Source organism: Silene latifolia, chromosome Y, assembly GCF_048544455.1.
Source record: "Silene latifolia isolate original U9 population chromosome Y, ASM4854445v1, whole genome shotgun sequence".
Lineage (NCBI taxonomy): Eukaryota > Viridiplantae > Streptophyta > Magnoliopsida > Caryophyllales > Caryophyllaceae > Silene > Silene latifolia.
Genome location: NC_133538.1, coordinates 433,536,047 through 433,551,021, shown reverse-complemented (window position 1 = coordinate 433,551,021; position 14,975 = coordinate 433,536,047). Strand labels below are relative to the sequence as shown.

Below are 14,975 nucleotides of genomic sequence, written 5' to 3'. Positions count from 1 at the left end.
GAATCTTCCCTAGACTGCTCTCACCTCATCTCTCCTGACGATGAGAAAATTCATGCAATTGATGAGGATGGCATACAAAGCGCTATAATGATGCTCTCCGTCTCCATCAACAACATATTCTCAAAGCTGCAAGTGGCTATCGATGACTTGAACACCCGGGTAGCTAATTTGGAGAAAAGGTTGGGTAATACCAAAAATGAACCTAACCACCAATGAGAAAACCAACCCTCCGTTCACCAGCCAATGAGTGATGAGAATGAGGAATTGTCCGATGCTTCCAACATCCACGAACATACCAACAAAGAACATGAAATTGCCTCACCAAAATACCCTTCAAAATATCAAGCAACATCCCAAAAACTTCCCATTGACAACAACCAAATCCTGTTTCCTCCCAAGATTGACAAAAACAAAAACATCCCCAAAAACACCAATGTTGGAACCATGGGAAAACATCAAAGGGTATTCACAGATCTGGGAATAACATATGGCACCGCTCTGGAAATACTTTCTTCAGAAGGAATGCTCCGACCCATTGGTCCGACTCCGGACAAACCCGAACAAAAAAGAGCCCGATTCTGGGATGGTAATGCCTATTGCCAATATCATCAAGGCAAGGGCCATGACACCGAAACCTGCTTAAAACTCAAGCATGCAATTAAAGATATGATTAAAGCTGGAAAAATCATAGTCGCACCTCTCAATCAAGACAATCCTCCTGAATGTCTCAAGCCAAACAGCAAGGTTGAATGTTCTCAAAGGACATTCACCAAAATCAACACAACCTATGCCGCAACCCTTCAAAAGCTTGTGACTGAAGGGAAGCTACGACCAATCGGGCCCACTCCGGACCCGTCTGAATGCAGGAAAACCCGTTTCTGGGACGGCAGTGTCTATTGCCAATATCATCAAGGAAAAGGTCATGACACTGAAACATGCTTCAAATTGAAATATGTTATTCAAAATATGATCGACAACCATGAACTGATGACTTCATCCCTATGCCAACCAAGTGATGAAGACAACCCTAATGAACATCTCTTTCTGCAAGGGGATGAAAGCCTCATGGACTATTATCCTCATATCATTCCCAACAATGAGAGTGAAGTGCTCAAGTGGGTCAATGCTGAAAACCAAACATTCAAGCCGCCGGATGCTGCGAAAGATACCTTCGAGGAGGAAAGTGATGATTAGGAGTTCGTATCTACGATTAAGTCCGAGTCCGGGTCTTAGGCTTTCTCATATCTATCCTAGCGTCTGTCCTTTTATTCCTAAGTGACAAACTGGGGGCTATCCCATGAGTCATATGTATTCATCGAGTCTGTGCTAACCTCTTATTTATCTAAATAAAAGCACAATTTTCAACAATCATATATTCTCCCATTTACCATTTCCCGTTGACAACGAGAATTGATTTGAGAATTGATTTAAAACAAACAACATGTTCCAATTCAATGTGAGTACACTCGAGTGACGTTCCGTACCGAGTAAGAAAAGGACTCGAAACTCTGTGTCCATTCTCTTTACCTATTCCATGTCTGACAGTAGAAACCTTTTATTAGCACCCAGTTTAGAACGAGCTTCTATCAAAGGGATCCTACGATGAACCTAGATAACAAACCATAACATCTCCTCGTTCATGATCAATGACGGAACGCAAGCCCATTCCCAACAAAAACGTCCCATCACAGAGAATCGACCTCTCACCACTGGGTACATCCCCGCTGACACCTTCACCATCCTCGAACGAAGGACAACAAAAAAACCAATATATCCAAAGCAAAACCAAAGCGAAAGGCCAAAATCAAAAAACCAAGGCCAAAAGCCATTCACCCAGAGCCAAAGCAAAAACCAAAGCCAAAGCGAAAACCAAAGCCAAAAGCAATTCACTTAAGGCCAAAGCCAAAGTCAAAGTCAAAGCAAAAACCAAAGTCAATTCACTCAAAGCAAAAGCCGAAGCCAAAGGCTACTCACCCAAGGTCAAGGCCAAGACCTAAGCCAAAATCAAAACAAAACCAGATTGAACCCTTTCTCGAAAGGCCAAAATCCCCAAAAACACAAACAAACGTCTAACAAAATGTTAGGCTAAAGACAAAACAAAAAATGAAATAACGTAATTCAAATTCGTTATTTCCCACAATTTCAAATGACGAAATTCAAAACCGTCACTTTTCAAGAAAATGAAATAACGGAATTCAAATTCGTTATCTTCACCAAGACTCAAATGGCGGATTTAAAAACCGTCAATTTTCAAACTTCGGACCAACGAGTCCAACACCAAAATACAAAGTCCAGGGCCAACAAGTCCAAAGCCTAAGACCCATAAGTCAACCACAGAAAATCCTGGACAAGTGAGTCCAAAATACCAAATCCAGGACCAACAAGTCCAACACACCAAACACTAAAACCTCAACCAAACCGCTTCACCCCTAAGTCTTTCTAGAGACTGTTACAGGGAGACCTATCTAGAATCCTGGGGATTCCCCCCAAGGTCATAACCAACACTGCTTCACCCCTAAGTCCTTCTAGAGACTGCTACAGGGAGATATATCTAGGCTTCTGAGGATTCCCCCCAACCTCAAAATATCACACCTTAACCTTTAAGGTCCAGACATGGGATTCTGATCCCACATTTGTTTACCAACCATTTCGTGCTCAGGCCACATCAAGCTGGAGATCCCAGTCCGCACCACATTACAAGCCGTAACCCACCGGCCTATACACCACAAAATACCAACTCCAGATTTTTATCTGTTAAACAAACCTTTTTTACCAAGCTTCACATTCCAAAATGCCGAATCCATTTTCATCTTGACTCAGATTCAGAGTCTTCAAAAAAAAACATTGCTTTCTTAGGGTCCACTTTTTAGTGTGCTCACACAACAAGAAACATTTTCACAAGCTATGCCTCTTCGATTCATGATCAAGAGGGATTTCTCTCCAATCAACCTTCGAGTCACCAAACGGAATTTACCGTCGTCACCCTCAACTCCAGATTTTTATCTGTCAAACTAACATATCATCACCGAGCTCCACATTCCATAATGTCGAAGCCATTTTCACCCTGACCCAGATACGGAGTCCTCGAGTGCTTTGCTACCAAGAACGGGACATACCCAATCTACCCTTAGGGTCCACTTTTTAGTGTGCTCACACGATAAGGAACATTTTCACAAATTACACTCTTCGATTCATGATCAAGGAGGAATTATCTCAAATCAACTTCTCGAGTCACCAAACGGAGTTTACCGTCGTGACCCTCATACTTTAAGGGTCTAACAACTCGCTTAGGCACACATTCAGACGAGTCACCAAACGGAATTTACCGTCGTGACCCTCACACTTTAAGGTCCTAACAACTCGCTTAGGCACACACATTCAAAACTACGATCTGGTTTGATTTCACATCACGTGAATACGTAGGCATTTCTTCAAGGACACAACCATACACCTCAAAATCAACTATCAACACACATACAGAACTACGATCTGGTTTGATTTCGTAAACACGCGAATACGTAGGCAGTCCTATTACGAGGGCATAACCACACAACCACACACATTCAATTTTCACACCTTCAATTTGCAACCCATTGCATACACCATGAACTACGAGCATGGTTTGATTTCACCCCTTCAGGTGGATACGTAGGCAGTCCCTCTTATGCATGAGGGATACAACCACAAAACCCAATCAAAATTCACAAAACACCCTGAACTACGAGCGTGGTTTGATTTCTCCTCTTCAGGTGGATACGTAATTAGTCATTTCTTACACAAGAAGGATACGACCATCCCCATAATCAAAAAAACCCACATACAAAAAACATCCCCATCAAAAAGAGAAAGGGAAACACATTCCCTTTTCCCCAAAAATACAAAAAATGAGACTTTCCCCCTTCCCACAAAAATCCCACTTTCCCAAGTGCAAATGTTTAGGACGATTCAAATCGAATTGTCTTTTCAAAATGGATGGAAGAAACAAGCGTTCACAATTTCGACACGAATAATCCTCTTATTTAATTAATAATGGGAGGAATTACAAATTCAACAACAAATAAAGTTTGACGAGTCTACAACTTGTCAAAATTAAGGTGTTGACTAAAACACCTCACATAATGAAACTAGCACAAAACACACAAAACATAGCAGCTAGTACAACATAATAAAAACTCACAACACTAATACAACATAATAATAAAGTGGGTAATGGAAATCTTCACTCTTCCATTATGCCCTTGCCTTTTCCCTCGGGATACATTTTCCCCTTGTTCTTCTTGTTGGCCCGCCTAGCTTGAGCTCCCTCTTCGGAACGGATCCTCAACGGATCTACAACGGCAACGGCCTCTGGTCTAGTGCGAGACCCCATGTTCGGCCCGAAACGAGTCCATGTACGGCCCACTACATTTTTGGGACCCGAGCTTCTCCTCTTTGGTGGCCTTATCACATCCGGGCTAGCTCCATCGACATAGTCCTCAAAGAAGGCATGGTTGGCCTTGCCAACCTCTCGATACTTCAAATCGACAACCTCGTCCTTGCGGTATTTGGACCTCTCCTCCAAGGACGAAGCTCTTGACCACTTGACATAAGCGGGAGTCACCCATGTCGTGGCAACGGAGTTTGGTACCTCCCAAAGCGGCCGAGTGGCCCACCATCTTTCGAAGACCTCCACAAGCTCGGAGTTTCTGAAAACATTCTCTTGGATAAGGGTATCTTGAGTGGGCAGCTTTTGTTGACGCCTCATTTGCCTCATGAGCCTTTCGGGATAAATTAAGGAAACAACCTTCAAACCCATCACTATCAAAGAACGAGGACTAGCACCCGAAGCGGGCAACCCCGTGAAGGACCTCAAGTGCCACCATGGCACCACCCAACGGATATGAGGACCGCCCTCCTCCGCCAATCTCGCGGCCCAATAAGCCTCGGTGGAAGCAAAACTATCCGAGTACAACTTCTTCCTCATAGTAAGGTGACAGAAGGAATAAGAAGAAGAATCAACCGGAGGCTCTACATACCTTAGCCTCTTCAATAGCCACACTTGGAGAATCCTTGGAGATACAAATGAAGGAGCTTCTCCACAAGAACCTTCCTTGTCCAAAGCTTGGATGATCTCGCCAGGGACCAACCATGATGGATCTCTACCATGCTCCATTTGCTCAACCACATGCACGAGGGTCATGCTACCATAGCATTTTGGCCTCTCCTTCTTCAAAGAATCAACAAAGAGGTATACATAGACAAGGCAAAAGGCAAGAGCCCTTCTCCTAGCCACCTCCGAAACATTGGCATCTAATCGGTTTGAAAAGATGTTGATAAGAGCCAACATATCCACACCATGTAGAGCAAGGAGAAAGTTGACTTGACTTGTTGACAATCCCAACATCGAACGGCATTTCTCCTTATAACACAACCGAGTCAGAGGAAGCACCGGAACACAACCTGGCCATCCACCAATGGCTCCTACTTCTTCGGCAAGAGGACAAATTTCACCTTTCAAGAAAACAAAACATGGTGTTTCGAATCCCAAAATCGAGAGCATGCTTCGACAAATGAGGATTGCACCTTGACTTGACGGAGCACCAACAATTGACCAACTCCCATGCAACTGAGTTGATACTTTTCGGGAGGCGACAAATCCCGGCACCATTGTCGCAACGAATTCACAAAGGCATCCATGAAATATTTTTGTGGAAGAGGAAGAAGAAGCTTTGTAGAGATGATTTTGTGTTTCGGATGATGAAACAATGAAGTACGAACATCCCTATTTATACAAAAAAATCAGCGCGTTTTTCAGAAAAAAGGGAGAGCTGCTTCCTATCGCCCAATAGCTCGCGCCTCTTTAAGCCTATTCCCAGGATTCTCGCCTTGAATTGTCCCTTTCAAGTTGTGTTTTCTCCTGACACCTCAAACCTCCCGCCGGAATGCTCGCGCCTCTTCGGGATGGTCCAGGACATTTTGTGTTTCCTCACACTCACATTTCCTTGTTTTCGCGTTTTACGAAATCCGACACGGTTCCCACGACGCAGCTTTAAACATACGGATTTTTCTTTCTTTTTTTAAGGGGGGAAAGACTAGTCGCCCCGATCCGCGGCGGATCATTTCCATGTCAGACAAATCGTTTCCATGTCAGTCGAAATTCCGAAATTTTTTCGCTTTTTTCGCGATTTTGCCAAAAATAAAATCGAAAATTGATAACACGACATCAATTTTCCTCAAAATTCAAGCACTCACAAATTCGAGTCTTGGTCTCATAAAAAATCAAATCAAATACACTCGCAAAAATCTTTTCTAAAATTCATCCCTGACGGTTTGAGTTTGATTTTTTTTTATCGAGTCACAAATCAATTTCAACAATTCCGATGCAATTTAATTCAAGACACGAGTTAATTGCTCAATTTTCAAATCAATTCCTTTTGGAGTCCAAACGTGACGATTTGTTGCAAATTTTCAAAATACCCTTTCAAATTTCAAATTTCAGTTTTTAAACTTCGAGTCGTCATGGTTAAGTTTTGTTTTCAATCAATTGCTTGTTACGTGTTTACGTTTATGCATATGTGCTACCTGTCGCCTGTTTTCTACACTAACGATGCATGAACTAGTGCAAAGCAAAAAGAGGAATTGACAGCCGACAGCGCTCCTCCGAAACACAACACAAAAAAGCCAAAAATCACAAAATGAACCACAATCCAAAACACATATATACAAACCGCCTCACGCAAAATACATCGACACACGTTTGATACAAACGACTAACCGTACAAACGGGATCCAGTACAAACATTTATCATACAGACACTGACCTAAGACAAAAAACTGGGGGCTACCTGCCACCTACCGAACTAAGCACTCCCTATCCTTCCAATCGGAAAAAAAAAAGGAGCAACAAAGGAAACAAAGGATTAACAGCGGAAGCAGAGGTGGTTACCAAGACGGTAACACCGCATTCCTACTCTATAACAAAAGGAAAAATGATGCCTGGCAGACTTCGGACGACACGGCAACCGAGGATCGTAACTCAGCACGTTACCCCGACGTTGACCTCCAATCGTCAAAATTCAAGGGTGAAAGGGGACCATGACAACGGACGCTACCCCGATGTTAACCCCCGTACACACCTCAAAGTTGTCTACTAGCCTTAAGGATACCCGATGATAAGGCTCAAATTTAATGACTAATATTAAAATCGATAATGTTATAATTTACGGCTTTTTAAGCTTGTTTCCTGATAAATCACATAAAATAGCATAAAACCCCCTCTTAGATCCTATTCAGCCCACTTCATATTATTAATCATTCGATAAAACCCGGGATTGTTAATTATGGAGGTTATCCGAGTGATGTATTATTGGCCCGAAACCAATATATACGAAGGAGATATATCGTACAAGCATTGAACTAAGTCCACTTTATAATTAATGCCCAAAACGTTTGTGATATATGGCATTGCTGGATAGAAGTAGTTTTATATAAGCCCAAGCATGATTGGTAAGCCCACTTGCCAAACAAATAATAAAGGGACAGCGGAAATACTCAAGTAGTCCGTGTAAGATATGGAATAGGAATAAAAGACAATTTTCTTAGCCTACTTGGTCACGTGAGTATATTGTTGAAAGTTGTCTATCATGGGTGGACTTTGTGATGTTTGTTATTTCGAGATTGAGGGCAATATAATTTAGATAGGTGTCGTATGTGATTAATGAGATAGAAGTTCATGATAGCAATTTTATCATCTCAAATCCCAGACCTCCACAAATTCCAACTCCAAATACTATAAATATACACCATGCATGAGACAGAAACAAAGAGGGAGGAGCATACGTGATTCACAAATATACCGAGATCGATACATATCAAAAATCAGATTCAAATTCAATACTCTCATACCCATCTCAAATATACTATCCTAGTTTCAAATCAAACCTTACAAATAAATCATCCCAGTTCTATATAAGTGCATATGAGCCAATAATTTATGACAAAGTCGAAATTCATTAATAGTCAACATCCACATAGGCTTGAGGGGACCTTATTCAAATAAGTTTTCATTACTCGTTTATTTCATCTTTTATTTACTTTCTCTATTTTATTGTCTTTTTTGTATATTTGAATATAAACTAACCTATTTACCTTGTCTCTGTAAATAATTTATATCGTCTTGTATAAAATTGTATAATTAACCTTTTTTATTGTTAGTTTCGTCAAATATATAATATTATAAATAAATAGTAGAGGCCGTCAGTTTGATGGGCGGTCCGGGTGCCTAACACCTAGACCTGGCAAACGGGTCAACCGGGTCGGGTTCGGGTCGGGCCAGTTTGGGTCGGGTCATTTCGGGTTTCTCAAATTTTCGGGTTAGTTCGGATCGGGTCAGTTCATTTCGGGTTACGGGTCTATTTCGGGTTTGTTGGTCGGGTGTGTTTTGGGTCAAGCGGGTCGGGTTAATTCGGGTCAGACCATTTTCGGGTCAAAGATTAAGAGAAGAGAGACATTTCAAGTCTATTAGGGTCAATTAAAGTTATATTTTGTCGGGTCATTATCGGGTTGAGTGGTTTCGGATTGGTCATTTTGGTCGATGTCATTACGGGTCCATGAAAGCTCGGGTCATTTTCGGGTCGGGTCGGGTCACTTCGGGCTTCGGGTGTCTTTCGGGTTTAGCAATTCGGGTCGATTTCGGGTCTCGGGTCATCCTTTTCGGGTCGGGTCAATCGGGTCGGGTTGATTTTACCAGGTCTACAGTTACACCTTCCCTGACCGTACCTTTATCCCCGAATCCGCAATCTTTGGTTCAGACCGGAGAGACAGCAGTCCCCATTCCCGGGTCAAAAGGGGTCTTTTTCCATTAAACTTATTTTTGGAAGTTTTTTTATAAAACTTACTGGCGAATTCGCTGGGGACTTAATAAGCGGGTATGACTTGAAATTTGTTTTTAATATTATATATCCGACCTTGGTTTTCTTTTTGACGGACTAATTAATTTTAACTCCATTAAGAAAGGTTAGTTGTTCGAGAATTATATATGCAAACATACGTGCATGTCCGTGAAGCGTGGTAAGCTAACAATTTTCCTGGTTCAAGTAGTTGAATTATCAAGTATTTGGTGCTCTACCGTTTCCTACTCTTAACTTAATATGCAAAATATTTGTAACCGGTGGCTTACCAGTTAATAGATCCTACAACCAGTTGTACCCAGTTGTATGCTCTAGAACCTGAGCTATATAATAAAGTTTTCGAGTTTTGTTTTAAAGAAGTCGAGTTATACCATAAAATTTCTGAACTCACTCACTTAAACATAAAAAACTTAACTTTAAGAAAGCTCAAAAAAATTACACATAAGCTCGATAAGATATAACTTGGTTGTATGATGCTATTATACCACTGGAGGTATAATGTTATTTGTGGTGGCTTACTGATTTGTTTCACAAAGTATTACATACGTTTTGTGCTTATGCTATACCTATATTCTTTTTATTCATTTTCATTGGTTATATTTTGTATATTGCTTCAGACAAAAAAGGCATAGGCTCTCCGTAAGCCAATATTATGCCATTTAAGCTACCCTATTCACCCTCGGTAAAGTATCTTGTATACTTAGAAGGTCCATTCAACCGACTAGGCCTTACACATATTTTTCCACCTCATGACGTCGCGTTTTGGCAACTCGTCTGGTCCATATGACTGGGGGAGCACAAAAGCGAGAGGTACCCTCGGGTATTTTAATGTCGTGAGTATCCAATTTCTTATCCACAAACCTAACCATAGATCTCGTAGATCCTTTGTCTAGGTCATGTTTTATGTATGTCTCGTTTGTAAGCATTGTGTCATGGCCACTAATTAACAGTAGATGAAAAAAAACGACATAAAAAAAATGACATTAGAAGCATGCATTACCAGCACCCTACGTTGATTGTTTATGTTGTGAATGGAGCTTGGTTAAATTTGATGATTATGCACCTCTATTTGCTCGTGTAGAACAGTAGGGTATGTATGAAAGTCATTTACCTGCATATGGAATTAGATTTCTTCTGGCATCTGAGTATAGTTTGCATCCCACATAGCCATAACTAATAAAAAAAAAATACACACTAGTTGATGTGTCCATAAGCTTCACATTTAATAAAAAGTCCAGCGTGTGCATTCCGTCTTTAATAGCTAACACCTGCATCAGGTCTTTAACGCTATGTCATCCATAGGCCATCGTCATACTTGTTCTGCGTCTGTTTGCATATTACCATTCGATTCATCAGTACGGCATGCAGTACTTACATCTACACAAATCACATCTTGTGTCAGTCGTCAGTCCTGAGTCAGTCCTGCACATAAAAAAAACTAATCAATAGTTACATGAGTCCTATGTGGATCAAGCATTCAGTCCATTTAATCATTAGATAAATAAACATGCAACCTGGGCAGTGAGACTCACATACATAATTCTGAACAGTATAATAATAGCATAGCACAACAACTAAGCCAGTTAAAAAAAATAGGTCCTTGCATTTAGGCTCATATAGCACTAAAATCCATTAAGACCTGTTTGCATTTAGCATGTTCAGTACGTCAGCGCGTCAGTCCGTCAGTTTCACGGTTCGTCAGTTTGTCAATCCGTCTCGTCGGTCCTACACTCTGAAGAAAAAAAATCATAGTTCAGTCTGTCAGTCAGTTACGCGTAAAAAATAATACTAGCATGTATAGTCCATTAGATAGAATTTGCATCCTAGGTAGTTAGACATATGCATTCAACATAGTAAGTTTCATTATTAGGCGAAGTCTCATGTAAAGCATGCATTACCTTATGTCTCAGATCTAGGCCAGTGGACATGCATTCAGCATTTAGCATTTGCATATAATAGTTCGGTACAGCAATGACACGGTAAAAATAAAAGCTTTGCTCGTTACTTACAGTCAGACCTCGTTCAGCATTAGGCAAATAAGATTTTCATGAGCATTCAATATAGTACTCCATACTAGTCCTGTCTCCTATAAAAGAAATAAAATCATTTTCTAAAAGCTAAGTCATGATCTGGGATAGGGAGGAGTAAACGAGACCCTAATTTTAATAGCCAGTCTAGCTGGGGAACAAAAGAAGGGTACAGGAAGACTAGACAATACTAACTCACATGTAGTTTCCATCAAAATTTGATTAAATCAGGACCATCCAAGTCCTTTCTCAGTTTCACATAAAAAAATAAAAAATAAAAAAATAAAAAAAAAAAAAAAAAAAAAACTAAGAGTAAGAACAAACATGTCAATAGAACAAGAAAATTCACTCTTATAGTCATATCATCTCATACGAGTGTTTCTAACATTGCCTGAAAAAAAATAAAACACTAGTTTACATAAGTGTCTAATCATAATAGGACCATCCTAGTCCTTTTTGAGTTGCATAAATAAAATAAAAAAGAGCATATGTCATTTTTATTAGTCACTTGTTCTACTTTTTACCCTTAACTAGTAGAATAGACTTGAAATACTTTAGATTGTATTTTTTTAGTGTAGATCAGTCGACCTCTCTTAGAGTCAGCCTAAACGAGGGCGTGCACTAGACCATCTTTTCCATCTCTGTGGTGTGATAATTCCTTGATCGTCGTGTCACTAACTAGGTGACCAATAGGTTTGGAGATTCTGTCTACCTACTTGATTCGTTAATTTTCCATACTTCATGCGACTATTAGTTTAAATGAGCACAACTCTCTATTTACCAAAATTGTCATATTCTCATATCTCAGATGAGCACAAACTCATAAACCTGTGCCCAAACTTACCAAATGAAATAAGGCAGCGCACACTCCATGCCAATAAAACAAGATAGGTGACCACAAGTCCCATAGAATGAACTTACGACATGAGTCTAAATACCGATACGAGTTCAAATCCAGTTTCAAGACTCAAATATTCAAATAGAAAAATTATGATCTCAAATAGTTACAACTAGAGTCTCAAAAGACTCAAAAGACTCAACAAAAATTCACAAGTAAACAAAAATTCCAGTCAAATACGCAATCAATTCCAATGTCAAAAGTCTAAAAAATTCACAAGACAAAAAGAAATCCAGCCAAAGTTTCAATTTTTTTCCTGTATCAAAAATCTCAAAAATTCAAAAGGAAAAAAAAAGTTCCAGTCAAAAAGACAAAAAAAAATTCCAGTAAAAAGACAAAAGAAAAAAAAAGCTCGAGTTCAAGATGCAAATAAAAATTGCATAGTAGTCACTTTTTCATCTCTCAGACGAGACGAGTCAATCAACAGTTACATTGTCTCCATACCTTTTGGGACGATCCTTTCATTCATTTTGGTGAGTGAGAGAGGCATACAGGTCTCCAGTGTCTTCTAACACCATAGACCCTTCTACTCTATTCCATTTATCACCCTCGTTTAGCACCTAAGAATTCGGTGGATGTACACTACACTTATACGGTCACAAAAGTATTTTATTTCTATAGTATTAGTTTTGGGTAATTAGCCGAGCTTGTTACTGTAAAGAGGGCAAAACTCATTTTACAATATGAATCTCAAAATCCAAGGCAAAAAAAAATAAGAAAAAATTTTGGGCACAATCATGACCCATTCTAGGTCGGAAGAGAGAAAAAAAAAAGAGAAGAAAACAGGTGTGCTAGCTAAGTGACTGCTGCGTGACTGAACAGGAAAATACCTGAAGTAACAAGGGGCTACCAAAGTAACAGGGGGCTACCACAGAACATAGAGTGAAGAGTTACAGCTAAGACCAGGGGCATAAGTAAACACTTCGCGCATATGTTTGACTACATTTAGACGACAACCCTGACAAAAAAAAGTGATAAGGACTTACAAAGAAATGACGGTTCAATAGTCATAACACCTAAAAAGCTAGGACCAGAGTACTATGTCCCTTGCCCAGATCATGCTCAATAGCACGTTTTTTAAAAAAAAAATAACGGGACTAGAAATGAGATGTGTCATGTGTATGTGGTCTATTTTAGGAAAAGAATGCATTGTCAATTAGCTAGTATTTGTCTCCATTGTCTTAAGTACATTAACATCTTGCATCATTAGCATCATAAGCATTCTATTTGCATTATCAGCATATACTACTTGCGTCTTACATCATAAATTATTTGCATTAATGTCATAATTATGGAATCAGTTCAGTCTTATTATCAAGCACACCACTTGATTCGAGAAATCGGTAAAACCATAAAACCAAAAATATAAAAAACAAAAAAGAGAGCATAGATTCAACATCAATCGACTAAGAAAAGGGAAGCACCCATAATTTGGCCAGAAGCTATGTATCAAGCACACAACTTGATTCGCAAGGCTAGTAAAACTATCAGTTCAATCGTATAGTCAAGCATACGACTTGACCAGTGAAGAAATAAAACAAAGAAAAGAGGCATAAATATGAATCAGTCAATAAAGAGACGGAAATACTCACAGCTTGATCGGAGCTGGTGCCAAGAAATTTGCTCAGATGTCACAGCCAAGGGGTGCGACAATGCTCCATCATCAGCCATCCGGTCACCAATCTGAAGCTCGAACGATTGCTTATCGATGGTACAATAACTGTCGTAGATTACATTCCATATCAAGAGCCAATTAAACGGTTCTCCAACACCAACCATCTTGTTGCCAATCAAGCACTCGAATGACAACCACGACGCGCAACCGACGCTGAATTCATTCCATAACAGAGAGTCATACTGGCTTATCTCATTCTCTAGTGAATAAATGAATAAAAAATTTAATTATCAGGTTCACAAAGTGACAATTGATTGGAGCTTCGAGAATTAATTAGAGAACGGAATGAGAAAACTGACCTGAAGTCATATTACGAAGGAAAACTTGATCGCTGAGATTAGTATCTGTCATTCCAGCATGCAAACTCCGTTCGAAGATCATCGGTCATCTTGTCCCCAATCGGTAGCTCAAATGACGGCTATGGCGGCACAAAACCGCTAATCGCATCCCATATCATGAACGAGCACTCTCGACGATGCTCTGACAGAGCGGGGATAAGGGCGGCGTAGGCACTGATCTTCGAGGACGATTGGGCTTTAATGCTTTGAGTAACAATAGATGAATTAAGGAAAAAAAAATCAAATCAAAGAAGAGGACGATTTGCTGGATTTCTGATGAAATTAAGAAATTGCAAGTTCAATTGAACAAAAAGGGGAAAGTGAAAGTTTGGTCGGTTGAAGGTAAAAGAAGCAAAATGAAATACATTTTCTTTGAACTTTGGGGAGTATTCAATGAATGAATACGTCAATTACATGTGTGGTTCAACAAAAATGATCCACCTCAGTACGAAGTAAAATAGATGGTCCGTATATTTTCCTTGACAATAAATTTGTCTATCTTTCTCTTTCTGCGAAATAAAATTTTACAATTTTCTAGCCTATTTCGTTAATAAAACTTTACGATTTTCAAATCCATCTTTTTTCAAAATAAAATTTTGAATCAATTGGTCGGCAGGCCCTGACATGCATTTGAGTTCTTAAAATAAAATTTTCTGAACTTACCCTTTTTGCGAAACAAAATTTTGCAAATCCTAGTTTGTAAAATCAAATTTTACATTCTATCCCTTTTTAAAATAAAATTTTGAATTCCTCGGTCGGCGGGCCCTGACACGCATTCGAGCTTGTGAAATCAGATTTTGCCGGTTCACTCTTAAGTGAAACAAAGTTTCACTATACCAGATTCCAGACCAGCTAAACAAAGTTTGGCTACTCCAGATTCCAGACCAGCAAAACAAATTTTTGCTTTACTAGATTCCAGACCTGCGAAACAAAGTTTGGCCATGCCAGTATCCACATTGGTGAAATAAAGTTTTACCAGCTTAATCCCAGATTAGTAAAACAAAGTTTTGCTAAGCCAGTTCCAGATTCCAGCTACTCCAGACAGATAATGTAAGAGGCCCAGGTACGTTTCTTATCCTTTATCTGTCCCGACCGGACTACTTTGACCTTCGTCTTACTCAGACTCAGTCAAAGTGGGGGCTTATGTAG

At 39.8% G+C, this 14,975-nt stretch overlaps 1 protein-coding gene across 3 annotated transcripts; it reads right to left on the bottom strand.

Annotated features, from left to right (window-relative positions):
• Positions 1 to 9,985: 9,985 nt before the first annotated feature.
• On the bottom strand, positions 9,986 to 14,230 carry LOC141633256 (uncharacterized). 3 transcript variants are annotated; one of them, XR_012538051.1, is made up of 4 exons: positions 13,788 to 14,230; positions 13,406 to 13,687; positions 10,528 to 10,620; positions 9,986 to 10,310 (listed from the first exon to the last, which is right to left on the bottom strand). XR_012538051.1 is itself a non-coding variant. In XM_074445700.1 (3 exons), exons 1-3 carry the CDS (start codon positions 13,867 to 13,869, stop codon positions 12,710 to 12,712), a joined length of 426 nt encoding a protein of 141 aa, XP_074301801.1. In that variant the 5' UTR covers positions 13,870 to 14,230; the 3' UTR covers positions 11,294 to 12,709. The 3 variants fall into 3 exon arrangements, 1 of the variants encoding a protein (XP_074301801.1); XR_012538052.1 differs by lacking the exon at positions 9,986 to 10,310 and having other exon boundaries at positions 10,320 to 10,620; positions 13,406 to 13,641; XM_074445700.1 differs by lacking the exons at positions 9,986 to 10,310; positions 10,528 to 10,620 and adding an exon at positions 11,294 to 12,771.
• Between the last annotated feature and the right edge of the window lie 745 nt (positions 14,231 to 14,975).

Bases quoted from the DNA above. Each gene is read 5' to 3' on its own strand.
- LOC141633256 (XM_074445700.1), bottom strand. From the start codon at position 13,869: ATGATCTTCGAACGGAGTTTGCATGCTGGAATGACAGATACTAATCTC. The intron at 13,688-13,787 runs GTCAGTTTTCTC...TTTATTCACTAG, and splicing joins CCTTCGTAATATGACTTCAG to AGAATGAGATAAGCCAGTAT. The intron at 12,772-13,405 runs GTGAGTATTTCC...TTTTTTTGTCAG, and splicing joins GCACCAGCTCCGATCAAGCT to GGTTGTCGTCTAAATGTAGT.